Source organism: Lissotriton helveticus, chromosome 5_2 (genome assembly GCF_964261635.1).
Source record: "Lissotriton helveticus chromosome 5_2, aLisHel1.1, whole genome shotgun sequence".
Classification (NCBI taxonomy): domain Eukaryota; kingdom Metazoa; phylum Chordata; class Amphibia; order Caudata; family Salamandridae; genus Lissotriton; species Lissotriton helveticus.
Genome location: NC_136066.1, coordinates 15,458,364 through 15,473,245, shown reverse-complemented (window position 1 = coordinate 15,473,245; position 14,882 = coordinate 15,458,364). Strand labels below are relative to the sequence as shown.

The window sequence follows — 14,882 nt, the reverse complement described above, 5'->3', positions numbered from 1 at the left end:
CATAGTTAGCGTGGAGTGGGTGTCGTGTATTTCTATAGGTTCTGAATCAGTCCCCCTATTCCTGACCCTATTCTGGTTAAACTAACTATCAAGTTAACTAACAGTCAGCCCATGAGGCATGAAAACCCCCATGATGCAGATACCGTTATCTGACGCAGTCACACTACGGCACAGGAACGTGTTATCTGATTAGGTCATAACGCTTGAGATCTAATTAGACAAGCGACATTCCTCCAGCCCCTGATAAGGCATACAACGTTCTCATAACAAATCAAACCTATGACAACCTGGATAATCCGTGCGGCCATTGTTTTGATTTCACAGAGAACTTTAGTAAAGAATGTGCTAACGAGCAAGTCGTATGACATCTTTATTGACGTACCTATGTCCATCCTTACGTCAATCTCGGCACCTTTAAGGTATAAATATTGCCGACCTTGCCCTATGCAAACACACGCGTGGTGACAAGACGGAGCAGCCACACTTGCCGAAGCCGAGAGCAGAAGCAGACCCCGCTGGCAGCAGCCCCGCCTTCCTGACGCGCTGAGAGACGCGCTGCTATCTCAAGCCGAGAGACCCAGCACCGGCGCTTCTGGGCAGCCCTCGCAGGCAGCCTGGAATATCGAGAGCAGAGAAAGAGATACCATTCCTCATTCATCCTAAATTCCAGGTACAGAACTGAATAACCCCTCGCAGAGAATTCTTTAGTTATTCACTTGGCAAAAACAAACTTAACTTAAACTGTAACTTTCTATTCCCGCCCACGCATTAGACTTAGGTCAGGTACACGGGGTAGGCGTATTTAGAAACACCAGTTGAGTACGTTTAGTCAAATGTATATGTGTATGTAAATATATTTTAATCATTTTAAAACATCATATGGCTCAGAAACCATATCAATGTTTTTACAGTATTATTTTATACTATTGCTTTTAATGTATGTACTTTACTTAACTATAAGTATTGCAATAATATCGATCCATTTCTCATGTATGAGAAAAGAGACTGATCAATAAATAACACCTTTTTATTGAACACGCCTGTCTCTTCCTTTTCTCTACATTCTGATGAGACTAAGAATGCACGTACTGACTGAGTAAAATAATTGCCTTGTGCTCACACGACTCTGGAGATTGACTCTTGATTAGGGGAGAGCAAAGTTGTCATGTTCTATGGTTGTCAGAAACTAAATCCCTTCTTGTCTAATCAGGGAAGTTAATCCTTCCTTGAACATTCGAGAAAGTTTCTAGCGAACTCTGAGCTTAGCTGGCAAACCCAAAAATTAAGTCTAGTATCGACAGTAGTAGACCTAGTTAACGTCTGGTCTAGGCCTTTACTGCTGTAGGTATTATTCCAATGCGCAGAGCCTATTGGGAAAATAGGAGCTACACTACAAACCGGACACACCCCGACAGAGCCTGACACACCCTGACAGAGCCTGGCACACATGGGCACTGCTTGCATGCCCTTACAGTGTGTGTCACAAGCAGACACAAGCTGGTACACCCCAAAAGAGACTGACACTCCCCGACAGAGCATGGCCACATGGACACTGCTTGCATGACCTTACAGTGTGTGTCACAAGCAGACACATGCTGGCACACCCTGACAGAGTCTCTTACTCTCAGACACATCTTGCATGCCAGTACAGAGCCTGACACACCTGTAAAGACCATTGCATAACGCGGCCCAACAAGTCCTGACACCCCGACAGAGCCTGCTTTACCCGAGCACAACGCACACACCACCACAGAGCCTCAGACACCCCAACAGAGTCTTACACTCCCAGGGGCACCTCACATAGCCCTACAGAGCCTAAACACACATACGAACAAGCCTGATACACCCCAACAGAGCCTGACACTCCTCAACAGAGCCTGACACACCTCAACAGAGCCTGACACACCTCAACAGAGCCTGACACACCTCAACAGAGCCTGACACACCTCAACAGAGCCTGACACACCTCAACAGAGCCTGACACTCCTCAACAGAGCCTGACACACCTCAACAGAGCCTGACACACCTCAACAGAGCCTGACACACCTCAACAGAGCCTGACACACCTCAACAGAGCCTGACACACCTCAACAGAGCCTGACACACCTCAACAGAGCCTGACACACCTCAACAGAGCCTGACACACCTCAACAGAGCCTGACACACCTCAACAGAGCCTGACACACCTCAACAGAGCCTGACACACCTCAACAGAGCCTGACACACCTCAACAGAGCCTGACACACCTCAACAGAGCCTGACACACCTCAACAGAGCCTGACACACCTCAACAGAGCCTGACACACCTCAACAGAGCCTGACACACCTCAACAGAGCCTGACACACCTCAACAGAGCCTGACACACCCCAACAGAGTTTTACAGTCCCAGGTACACCTCGCATATCCCTACAAAGCCTGGCACACACCAACAGACACTTAGACACCTCTACAGAGCCTGAGATCCCCATACCGAGCCTCATATAGCCCGACAGAGCCTGACACACCCTGACAGAGCCTCACACACCCAGGCAGAGCCTCACACACCCAGACAGAGCCTCACACACCCCGATAGAGCCTGACACACCCAGACAGAGCCTCACACACCCCGATAGAGCCTCACACACTCCGATAGAGCCTCATACACCCCGACAGAGCCTCACACACCCAGACAGGGCCTCACACACCCAGACAGAGCCTCACACACCCTGACAGAGCCTCATACACCCCGACAGAGCCTGACACACCCAGTCAGAGCCTGACACACCCCGATAGAGCCTGACACACTCCGATAGAGCCTCATACACCCCGACAGAGCCTCACACACCCTGACAGAGCCTGACACACCCCGACAGAGCCTCACACACCCAGACAGAGCCTGACACACCCAGACAGAGCCTGACACACCCAGACAGAGCCTGACACACCCCGATAGAGCCTGACACACCCCGACAGAGCCTCACACACCCTGACAGAGCCTGACACACCCCGACAGAGCCTCACACACCCAGACAGAGCCTGACACACCCAGACAGAGCCTCACACACCCAGGCAGAGCCTCACACACCCAGACAGAGCCTCACACACCCCGATAGAGCCTGACACACCCCGATAGAGCCTGACACACCCCGACAGAGCCTCACACACCCAGACAGAGCCTCACACACCCTGACAGAGCCTCACACACCCCGACAGAGCCTCACACACCCAGTCAGAGCCTGACACACCCCGACAGAGCCTCACACACCCAGACAGAGCCTGACACACCCCGATAGAGCCTGACACACTCCGATAGAGCCTCATACACCCCGACAGAGCCTCACACACCCAGACAGAGCCTGACACACCCCGATAGAGCCTGACACACCCAGACAGAGCCTGACACACCCCGATAGAGCCTGACACACCCAGACAGAGCCTGACACACCCCGATAGAGCCTGACACACTCCGATAGAGCCTCATACACCCCGACAGAGCCTCACACACCCTGACAGAGCCTGACACACCCCGACAGAGCCTCACACACCCAGACAGAGCCTGACACACCCCGATAGAGCCTGACACACTCCGATAGAGCCTCATACACCCCGACAGAGCCTCACACACCCCGACAGAGCCTGACACACCCCGACAGAGCCTGACACAGTCCGACAGAGCCTCACACACCCTGACAGAGCCTGACACACCCCGACAGAGCCTGACACACCCCGACAGAGCCTGACACACCCCGGCAGAGCCACCTCGATGGAACAACTTGAGTGATGAGACCCCTACAGGAGAGAGAGGTGATTGAACCCCCTGAGGTCAGTAGAGTGCTGAGAGCTCTGGAGGAAGGAAGAGGTAATTTAACCCCAATAGGTCTCAGCACTTAAGAGACCCCTGGAGGAGGGAGGTCATTGAACCAGCTGAAGTCTCTAAAGTGCTGAGACCTCTGTAGGAGGTGGTGGTCATTGAACCCCATGAGGTCTCTGGAGTACTGAGAGTTCTGGAGGAGAGAGAGAAACGTCTTTGAACCCCCTGAGGGACCCCTGGGGGAGGGGGCGGTCTTTGAACCTGTGGAGATCTATGGGATGCTGAGACCCCTGGAAGAGGGAGAGGGGATTCGACCCGCTGAGGTCACTTGAGTGATGAGACCCCTGGAAGAGGAAGAAGTGATTCGACCCGCTGAGGTCACTTGAGCGCTTAGACCTCTGGAGGAGGAAGAGGCCATTTAACCCACTGAGGTGTCTTGAGTGACCCCTGGAGGAGGGAGAGGTGATGCAGCCCTCTGAGGTCTCTTGAGTGCTTAGACCTCTGGTAGAGGGAGAGGTCTTTTAACCCATTGAGGTCTCTCGAATTAGGTGATTGAACCGACTGAGGTCTTGTGAATGCTGAAATCTCTGAAGGAAGGGAGAGGTCACTGAACCCGCCCATGAGTTCTCTTGAGTGCTGAGACCTCATAATGAGAGAGAGAGAGAGGGCATTAAACCCCTGGGGTCCTGTGAGACCCCTGGGGGAGCGAGAGACCAGGAAAGAGAGATCTCTGAAGTCTCTTGGGAAGTCAGACTTCGGGGGAAGGGAGATCTCATCTGGGCCTTTGAGCTGTAAGATCCCAGTGAGGGCCGTTTGCTAAATATCTCGGCCCCCTTGTAGTGACTTATGGAGATGGGGCGGGGTAAATACTCTCCATACCCTGAGCCAGTGGTTAATTTGTTAAAAAAAAAAAAAGTGCCGGGGCTCTCGTCAGGAGGCAGATTGCACCAGCCCATTTTTCCTGTTAGCGTCGCCTAAAACAGAACCAACTACTAACCATAAAAGTGGGGATAGGATGTGCCGTAATGGCCAGAGCTGTCTGCTACGGAGCTGGGGCTCAACATCCTGTGATTCTGAGCAAATCACTTAATCTCCCCTAAATGAATGTGTACTTAACTGGAGCTCATGAAAGTGCCGGTGCTGAGCACAGTGAGGCTGAAGGACTTCTGCGCACAAGAAGCCGAGGAGCATGATTCTGGCGCGCGCCATGGAAGAGGTGCACCCTGGTCAATAGGTTGAAGATTCTCTCACAAATCTGTGTGTGCAGGTGCCGTGTGTTGGTGTGTGTGTGTTTGTGCGTGTGTGTTGGTGTGTGTGTGCGGGTGCCATGTGTTGGTGTGTGTGTGTGGGTGCCGTGTGTTGGTGTGTGTGTGTTGGTGTGTGTGTGTTGGTGTGTGTGTGTTGGTCTGTGTGTGTGGGTGCCATGTGTTGGTGTGTGTGTGTGGGTGCCGTGTGTGTGTGGGTGCCGTGTGTTGGTCTGTGTGTGTTGGTGTGTGTGTGTGTTGGTGTGTGTGTGTGGGTGCCGTGTGTTGGTGTGTGTGTGTGGGTGCCGTGTGTGTGTGGGTGCCGTGTGTTGGTCTGTGTGTGTGGGTGCCGTGTGTTGGTCTGTGTGTGTTGGTGTGTGTGTGTGTTGGTGTGTGTGTGTGGGTGCCGTGTGTTGGTGTGTGTGTGTGGGTGCCGTGTGTGTGTGGGTGCCGTGTGTTGGTCTGTGTGTGTTGGTGTGTGTGTGTGTTGGTGTGTGTGTGTGGGTGCCGTGTGTTGGTGTGTGTGTGTGGGTGCCGTGTGTGTGTGGGTGCCGTGTGTTGGTCTGTGTGTGTGGGTGCCATGTGTTGGTGTGTGTGTGTGGGTGCCGTGTGTTGGTGTGTGTGTGTTGGTGTGTGTGTGTGGGTGCCGTGTGTTGGTGTGTGTGTGTTGGTGTGTGTGTGTTGGTGTGTGTGTGTTGGTCTGTGTGTGTGGGTGCCGTGTGTTGGTCTGTGTGTGTTGGTGTGTGTGTGTGTTGGTGTGTGTGTGTGGGTGCCGTGTGTTGGTGTGTGTGTGTGGGTGCCGTGTGTGTGTGGGTGGCGTGTGTTGGTCTGTGTGTGTGGGTGCCATGTGTTGGTGTGTGCGTGTGGGTGCCGTGTGTTGGTGTGTGTGTGTGTGGGTGCCGTGTGTTGGTGTGTGTGTGTGGGTGCCGTGTGTTGGTGTGTGTGTGTGGGTGCCGTGTGTTGGTCTGTGTGTGTTGGTGTGTGTGTGTTGGTGTGTGTGTGTGGGTGCCGTGTGTTGGTGTGTGTGTGTGGGTGCCGTGTGTTGGTGTGTGTGTGGGTGCCGTGTGTTGGTGTGTGTGTGGGTGCCGTGTGCTGGTGTGTGTGTGGGTGCCGTGTGTTGGTCTGTCTGTGCGGATGCCGTGTGTTGGTCTGCGTGTGTGGGTGCCGTGTGTTGGTGTGTGCGTGTGGGTGCCGTGTGTTGGTCTGTGTGTGCAGGTGCCGTGTGTTGGTGTGTGTGTGTGGGTACCGTGTGTTGGTGTGTGTTTGTGGGTGCAGTGTGTTGGTGTGTGTGTGCCGTGTGTTGGTGTGTGTGTGTTTGTGTGTGTTGTATGTCTATTAACACGCATAACACATATTATGTTTTTCCTCAGGGACACGTGGGGCCTCAGGGTCCAATTGGACCACCAGGACCAAAAGGAGAAAAGGTACATTTTTTATTTTTATTTTTATTACCTCATGTTCCATCTCCTGTGCAGTTAGCAGCGCTAGAATCGGAAACAACATCATTCTAGGAACCCATAAACTGGGTCTGTGTGTGGCTGCGGAAAGGGAATAGAATCATAAAAAAACAGAGTCTGACCGTCATCTTATACATTACGGGACATATTTACCAAAGAGTTGCATCGCCCTCGCGCCGCGCAATGAGGCGCAAAGCGAAGCACCGACTGCCTTGCATGGTCCTCGCGCCGCGCAATGAGGCGCAAGGCGAAGCACCGACTGCCTTGCATGGTGTGGCTAAATCTAGAGTAACGCGACACAGCGCAACTCGCTGCGTTACATTACTCTGCCCCAGGGAGGCGTTCCATGGTGCCAGGGTGCCTGCGTTGGCGCTACGCAGCACATTGTGTGCCCGCGCATGGAAAGCAGGGGTGGGTGGAACTCGCTGCGTCACATTACTGTGCCCCAGGGAGGCGTTCCATGGTGCCAGGGTGCCTGCGTTGGCGCTACGCAGCACACTTGGTGCCAGTGCATGGAAAGCAGGGGTGGGTGGAACTCGCTGTGTTTTATTCCTTGGAGTTACATAAAACCTCTGCGGAATTCCACTGAATTTTGCGAGCGGTGGAATTTTGGCATGTTGCACTGCTGTGGGTAATATTTAGCGCCGGGAGCTCGTTCTGTGCCGCAAAATCAGCACGAATGGCACAACGCATCGCAACAGAGGGCGCTGCTTCTTTCTGCCGCTTGAGTAGATTTTCTACTAGAGCAGCAGCATTCTCAGTGCGAGTGTTAGCGACCTGCTGCAACCGCCCGCGTTGAGCAATCGTGCCTTGACTCGTTGTTGTAACTTAGAATGCTCCCCTCGCCTTTTCCCCGTTCCCCCCTACCTCCCCTGTACTTTGGTACAGACCGTTCTGACAGCTCGGCGCCTGCTATCGAATGTTGAGATAGCGAGTCGCATCCCGTGTTGGCAAGCTGGCGGCATCGTTATGACTTCTACTCAATAAATTGAAGCAATCTATCAACTCATATCGTTCCCTCTTTACTACATTTTATGGCGACGAGGTGAAGAGACTGTGCCAGGGACAGTGGATGCCATCCCCTGGAAGGAGTTTATTGCTTGTCGACGGAAGAATTTACGGAGAGAGAGCCCACGACAAACAGCGGATGCGAGCTCAAGGTGAAACAACTGTTGTGGTGCGACGGAAGGTAGTGAAGGAATATTACAAGGTGACCGAAAACATGATGACCCAGGAGAGTGTGAGTCAAGGAGAGGAAGCTGTGTGAAGGTACGGAAGGGAGAGGGGAAGGAGGTGTACCCGTGTGTCAGGTCGGGCACAGGTGGCGTTTGATCGCTTTTGTGTGCAGCGGCGTGGAAAAGGACATAACGGACTGAGGCGGCGCACAGTTGCGCTAGGAGAGCAGCGAGGCGAGGGGCTGGCCGGCGGAGCTGAACGGATTGACTTTCAATTTATGCGCTGTGCCATCGTCACCTCACGGCACTCAGGTCCCCAGTCCCTGCTCGCTCAGGAGACTCGCCATTCTTGAGAGACAGTTAAGCGAGGCCAGCGCGAACTGTAACAGGTTCCCTGCCGTGGGCACAGTGTTTTCCCCGACGTTCCTCCTCCAATCCAATCGGTCACAGAAATTTAGTCACTAAACGAGCGCTGAAGGAATTTAGGCGGAACTTTAATAAAGCAACAGTAAATAAGAGCGGAACGACTTTACCTCCGCAGCGATTCAAGAGACAATCTCTCCACCAGCAGCTCCGCCCTGACAGGAACTTTCTCCTCAGAGATCTCTCCACAGGAAGTACCCGCCAACACGGGGAGGGGGGCTGTATTCCGATTGGTTCCTCTGACTGAGATCTGTGGTAAAAGAAAAGGGACTATTGAACCAACATTGGGGTTAGCAGAAGTAACATCCAGGTTTAGGAAGCGGTGCACTTGTTGTGGGAAAATTGTAGTTTTACAGGCTTGTTTATAGGTGAAAGTTACTTGGTGTACTCTTTATCAGATTCCAGATATTATCTCTCCACTTTCTTATCCCTTCATTAGTGAATTGGGAATTTAAGGGCAGTTCATGGCAATGGCTGGAGCAGGCATGAGTCAGCCTCCTCCTTTCCTGAATGAATTAGGAGAACCGGTTATTCCCTGGAAGAGGTGGGAAGGCATTTTTAAATCTTATCTCATTGCCATAGGAGGAAGTAATTATTCAAACATACGGAAGCAACACATACTACTTCACAATTTAGGCACACATGGGAGGAAAATATATGAAGATATTACAGGGAGGTTGGTGGAGGATGATCAAGAGGAAGGAGTAGAGGGAATTAATGTCTAGGAGTGCACGTTAAAGGAGTTGGAGTCTCACTTCAAGGAAAAAACTAATGTGGTGCTGGAAAGACATAAGTTTTTTAAGAGGGTGCAGAAGAGAGAGGAGAGGGTGAGCGCTTACATAGCAGTGTTGAGAGGCTTATCAGCCACCTGTGAATTTGGGCAGCTCACAGACTCGTTGATTAGAGATCAACTCGTGAGATGCACCAACGATATAAAGACACAAGAGGAATTGCTCACCAGGAACCCAAACTTAGAGGAAGCTATCAATATAGCAAAGGGCCTGGAACACACCGTGCGGTGTATGAGGAAAATGAAACCACAGGAGGGGACAAACAAAGAGAGGGCGGAGAACAAGACCCACACTGAGGGAGAAACCATTTGCAAAGTAGGGGACAAGAGTAAGGAGATGGTTCGCAGTAAGACAAGCACCATGGTGTGTTTTAAATGTGGTAGTTCCAATCACTTGGCCAACAATTGGAAGTGCCCGGCGAGAAATGTACAATGCAGGAAGTGTAACAGGTGGGGGCACTACTCCAAGGTGTGTAAGACACCCAGCAAAGCAGTACATGCCATAGAGGAGTCTCCCCAGGAAGAGGCAGGAGAGAAATCTTATATTTTCCAAGTGGGGGAGGAAGATGAAAATAATGATGATATCTATCCTAAATGTGATGTTTTACTTGATGGGGTAAAGTTCAGTATGTATGCTGATTCATGTTCACCCTACACGTTGGTAGACAAAAGTGTGTTTGAGGAAAAATTTGCTAATCATCCTGTTAAAATGATGCAAGCTGATATCAGCCCGAAGGGGTATAACAAAGGAAGAATCTCATTAGAGGGCATGGTGACAATGAGAATTTCATTTAAAGACAGGCACACAGTGGGGAAAGTGTATGTATCCACTAGCAGCTCGACTCTATTGGGATGGAAGCATCAGAGGGAGTTGGGAATGAAGTTAGACCCGAACAACAAGGAGCCGGTGTTACTCATCAACCCGGCAGGCATAGCGGGGGACCTCACCGAAGAGTTTAAGGAGGTATTTAGCGAAAAGTTGGGTGTATTTAAGAACTATATGCACAGGATTATTCTTAAGGAAGGGGCAGTACCCGTGGTACACAAGACTAGATCCATACCATTGCGAATGAGAGAACCTCTCCAGCAGGAACTCCACAGGTTGGTTAGTCAGGGAGTTATTACGGAAATTGAGAGTTCAGCATGGTTGGCCCCGATTGTTATCACAGCAAAGGATGGAGGGAACAGTATAAGACTCTGTGTGGACCTGAGAGATCTAAATGCCAATATCCTGGTAGACAGCTTTCCTCTTCCCCGAATCAGTGAGATGTTAAGCACAATCCGGGGGGCCAAGTATTTTAGTGTATTGGACCTGTACTCTGCATACTACCAAATTAAGCTGCATCCTGATTCGCAAATCCTAACGGCATTCACCACCCCATTTGGCAAATTCAAGTTTCAGCGAATGCCATTCGGTTTGGCGTCGGCGGCCGCGGCCTTCCAATGAGTCATGCAACATGTGTTGAAAGACTGCAAGAACACTATATGTTTTCAAGATGACATTCTGATCTATGGCGGAAATGATGGAGAACACAATGAGATGGCAAGGAAGGTGTTAGAGAGGTTGAAAGAGGTCGGGTTCACCACCAAACCAAGCAAGTGCAAGCTTGGGGTAAGCTCGGTGGACTACCTTGGACACACCTTATCGGAGGAAGGCATCAAGCCAAAGTGCGACTTGGTCAGAGCAGTGAGAGATGCTCCCACACCAAATAACAAAGAGGACATACTATCGTTCTTAGGCCTTGCGGAGTACATGGCTAAATTCATCAAGGACTTTGCCATGGTGTCGCAGCCCCTTAGAGAATTGATCAAGAAAGACAGTGTCTTTGCATGGGGGAAAGAACAAGAGATGTCCATGAAGAGCATAAAGAAGGCGATCATTGAAGCCCCGTTTATAGGTAAATTCGACCCGAATGGAACCACCATCATCTCGACTGATGCCAGCAACAGAGGATTCAGGGCCACATTGGCGCAAAGAGAGGGGAACAAAGTCAAGGTTGTGGCTTTTGCATCAAGAACCCTCACTTCATCGGAAACAAACTATTCAACCATTGAAAAGGAGGCACTAGCAGTCTACTGGGCCATCCGACACTACAAGTTCTTCATCTGGGGAATTCCCTTCGAAGTACAGACTGACCATAAACCTTTGGTCTCACTTTTTACTAAGAAGGACATGGAGAGCATGACGCCCCGCATAGCTAAATGGGCTGTGGGCCTACAAGCCTACAATTTCAGTGTTACCTACATTCCAGGGCAACAAAATAGAGTTGCAGATTTCCTATCCAGAGCACCAGCAGGTGGAGAGGAGGTCGAAGAGTTGAATGGTGACACAATCCTGGAGGTGAGCCTGGCTGCGGTGGAAAAGAATGAATGGGTAACCCAGATGGAACAGGATGGAGTACTGAAGAAAGTGAAGAAACTCATTATTACTGGATGGCCAAAGAAATGCAAGGATGTGGAGACTGAGATCCAACCGTACTGGAATGTGCGGGAAGATCTATCAGTGGAAGGGAACTTTATACTCAAGTCCGGAAAGCTGGTCCCCCCGGAAGCTTTAAGGAGTCAGATTGTGGAACTAGCGCACGAAGGACACCTGGGCCGTAGTTTGAGCAAAGCTAGACTACGTATGGACTACTGGTTTCCAGCAATGGACAGTGAGATGGAGGACAAAGTGCGGGACTGCTACGCATGCAGCCTGAGTGACAAGTCTAAAGTCACTAAACGAGCACCATTGTCACCGGTGGAAGTTCCCAATGTTCCATGGGACAAGTTAGGTTTCGATATAGCAGGGCCCATCCATGGCAAGGGGCCCCAGGATTGGTACTTACTGGTTCTGGTGGACTACTATTCAAGCTGGATAACCTGCAAGATCGTCCACAATGTGAACACAAAGTCAATCATTGAGTTTCTGAAAGAGGTGTTCTCGAGAGAAGGCATCCCGTTAACGCTGGTTACGGACAATGGGGTACAACTGGTCTCAGAAGAGATGAAGGAATTTCTGAAAGACTGCTCCATAGCTCATGTCCGCACGCCACTGTATTGCCCCAAGGCCAACGGCAAGGTGGAAAGAGTAAACCGCATGTTGAAAGAGTGCATGCAATTGGCCAACCAGGCTGGGGAGAACATTGAGGAAGCAATAAGAGACATGCTATGGGCATATCATACTACGCCAAAGTCCACTACTGGACGCACCCCATTCGAGTTACTGAGAGGGAGGAAAGCAGGAACGAAGCTGACCCCCAATTGGATGGGAAGAAAGCAAATAGAAGAGACTGATCCAGAAGAGATCAAGAGGAGGATCGAAAACAATCAATGGAAATACAAAGAATGGTACGACAAGAAGTGGGGAGTCAAGGAGAGAGAATTCCAGCGAGGACAAATTGTCTACATCAGGAAACCGGAGAGACTAAGGAAAGGGGGTGACAAGTTTTATGCCCCCAGTACCATCAGAATGCCGAAGAGGAACACTGTGGTCATGGAGGATGGAAAATGATGGAGCCATGACCGGGTAGTGCCAGAAGGGGGGGAAGAAGCTAGGTCAACCACTAGAAGGATGGAGGGTGGAGACATCAACAGAGGTGTTAGACAGGACAGGAAGAGTGATAGACTAAGGGTCTCCCCTCACTGGCACAAACAATACATGATGAGATCGTGATCTGCAATGTGAACCTAATGTGGGTTAGAGTTACAGAGGGTCTTCTGTGAAAGACCATGGGCCAGGATTATGGTTGGGATGTTTTTTTCCTGCCTCTACTCTTTGTCCTTCCGGCTCCTAACCCTCCCCATCCCTTCCTTCCTTTTCCCCTAGGGAGGATGATGTGTTGTAACTTAGAATGCTCCCCTCGCCTTTTCCCCGTTCCCCCCTACCTCCCCTGTACTTTGGTACAGACCGTTCTGACAGCTCGGCGCCTGCTATCGAATGTTGAGATAGCGAGTCGCATCCCGTGTTGGCAAGCTGGCGGCATCGTTATGACTTCTACTCAATAAATTGAAGCAATCTATCAACTCATATCGTTCCCTCTTTACTACACTCGTCCTAACGCTCAAGTTTTCTCTCTCGCGCACGCCAACTTAACGCTGGCAAGCCGCATGTCAGAAAAGCTCCACCCGCAGCGGTTCTTGGAGTTTTTTCAGAATACCGCGCTCCAGGCTGAGCGCAGAGTGGGCAAAGCTCTGCGAACTCCGCCAGCGGAGTGGAGTTTACAGCCCACCCCTAATTGGAAAGAGAGAAATGTGCCTTATAATGTTAAATAGGCTCATTCCGACCCTTTCTCTATCGTGCAACGCAGCAAGGGGCGTGCTGCGCTGCGTGATTTCTTGATAAATGTGCCCCTTACATTTTTTTTAACTCTGCAGCAAGGAAATTGGCTGCAAGGACAAAAGTGGCAGTAATTCTACTCAGGCTTACTTAATCGGTCACACGGAGGCTGCTTTTTAAAATACCTTGCGGGGTTAAGGCACCTGCTGCAGAGATCTGTGTGTGCCCAGCACTTTTCAAGTGATATTAATAATGGTAATATAGCTCTGTTAGTTACTGCACTTCCTGAAGAGTTATCTGTTTTGCCTAGTCACAGTTCTGACTCATAAAGTAGCATGGAGGGTTAAAGAACCTGCTGCAAAGCACATTGTGTGACCTTCAGATCACAGGTTTGGATTTTTGTTAGATGGGTTACAGCTTTCGACTCAGTGATTCTTTGGTTACTTGCAGTTTCTACGTTGAAATACTGATAACAAAGCCCAGCAAGCTCTGAGCCAGCGTCAAGGAGCTGTGCGCAAACTGCAACTCCTGGGTTTAGAACTTTATTGGATGTTGTTCCTCAATCTGTCCTTATAGTAAGGTTGCTAAAACTAGTTCCATTGGATAGTAATAAATCCTTATTAGTACAAATAAACCCAATCACTGTGCTACCCTTTAAATCCCGACTTTGCGTTTCTCCCAACCAGGCACTCCTAACATACAAGGTCTGCCCGTAAGGAGTGACTCACCCTCAATGACTTATGAAACTTTTCCTATGGTTAACACACTTGTATGATTTATTGTCTTCATAAAATGGGTAAATTTGATGTAAAATACTCTTGACACCCTACGCTGGTACAAAGATCGGGGACAGGTGAAGAGCTCCGGCTGGGAGCTCGCAGCCAAGGATTACCTTTTTGGGCTTAAATCCCCAGATCTTCACCCCCTGGACCCTCTTTACTCACCAGGGCTGTGCTCTGACTGCTGCCATCATCTCTCCAGCCTCTTCTTCTAGATTCGAGCTCTTCGAATTGGATCTGAGGCATTTCCCTGAGCGGCGGAGCCCGAGCGGCATGGCCGATGTCCGGTGGAGCGGCATGGCCGATGTCCGGTGGAGCTGCATGGCCGATGTCCGGTGGAGCGGCATGGCCGATGTGCGGTGGAGCTGCATGGCCGATGTCCGGTGGAGCGGCATGGCCGATGTCCGGTGGAGCGGCATGGCCGATGTGCGGTGGAGCTGCATGGCCGATGTCCGGTGGAGCGGCATGGCCGATGTCCGGTGGAGCGGCATGGCCGATGTGCGGTGGAGCGGCATGGCCGATGTGCGGTGGAGCTGCATGGCCGAGGTCCGGTGGAGCTGCATGGCCGATGTGCGGTGGAGCGGCATGGCCGATGTCCGGTGGAGCTGCATGGCCGATGTGCGGTGGAGCTGCATGGCCGATGTCCGGTGGAGCGGCATGGCCGATGTCCGGTGGAGCTGCATGGCCGATGTGCGGTGGAGCTGCATGGCCGATGTCCGGTGGAGCGGCATGGCCGATGTTCGGTGGAGCTGCATGGCCGATGTCCGGTGGAGCTGCATGGCCGATGTTCAGTGGAGCTGCATGGCCGATGTCCGGTGGAGCGGCATGGCCGATGTGCGGTGGAGCAGCATGGCCGATGTCCAGTGGAGCTGCATGGCCGAGGTCCGGTGGAGCTGCATGGCCGATGTGCGGTGGAGCGGCATGGCCGATGTTCGGTGGAGCTGCATGGCCGATGTCCGGTGGAG

The 14,882-nt window shown here is 51.3% G+C and overlaps 1 protein-coding gene across 1 annotated transcript in view; it reads left to right on the top strand.

The window, feature by feature from the left end:
* Positions 1–14,882, top strand: part of COL27A1 (collagen type XXVII alpha 1 chain) — a 1,232,768-nt gene that overhangs the window by 1,042,468 nt on the left and 175,418 nt on the right. Inside the window, exon 41 of the mRNA XM_078646681.1 lies at positions 6,406–6,459. Coding sequence (XP_078502807.1) covers positions 6,406–6,459 — 54 coding nt within the window. The remainder of the gene's footprint in view (positions 1–6,405; positions 6,460–14,882) is intronic.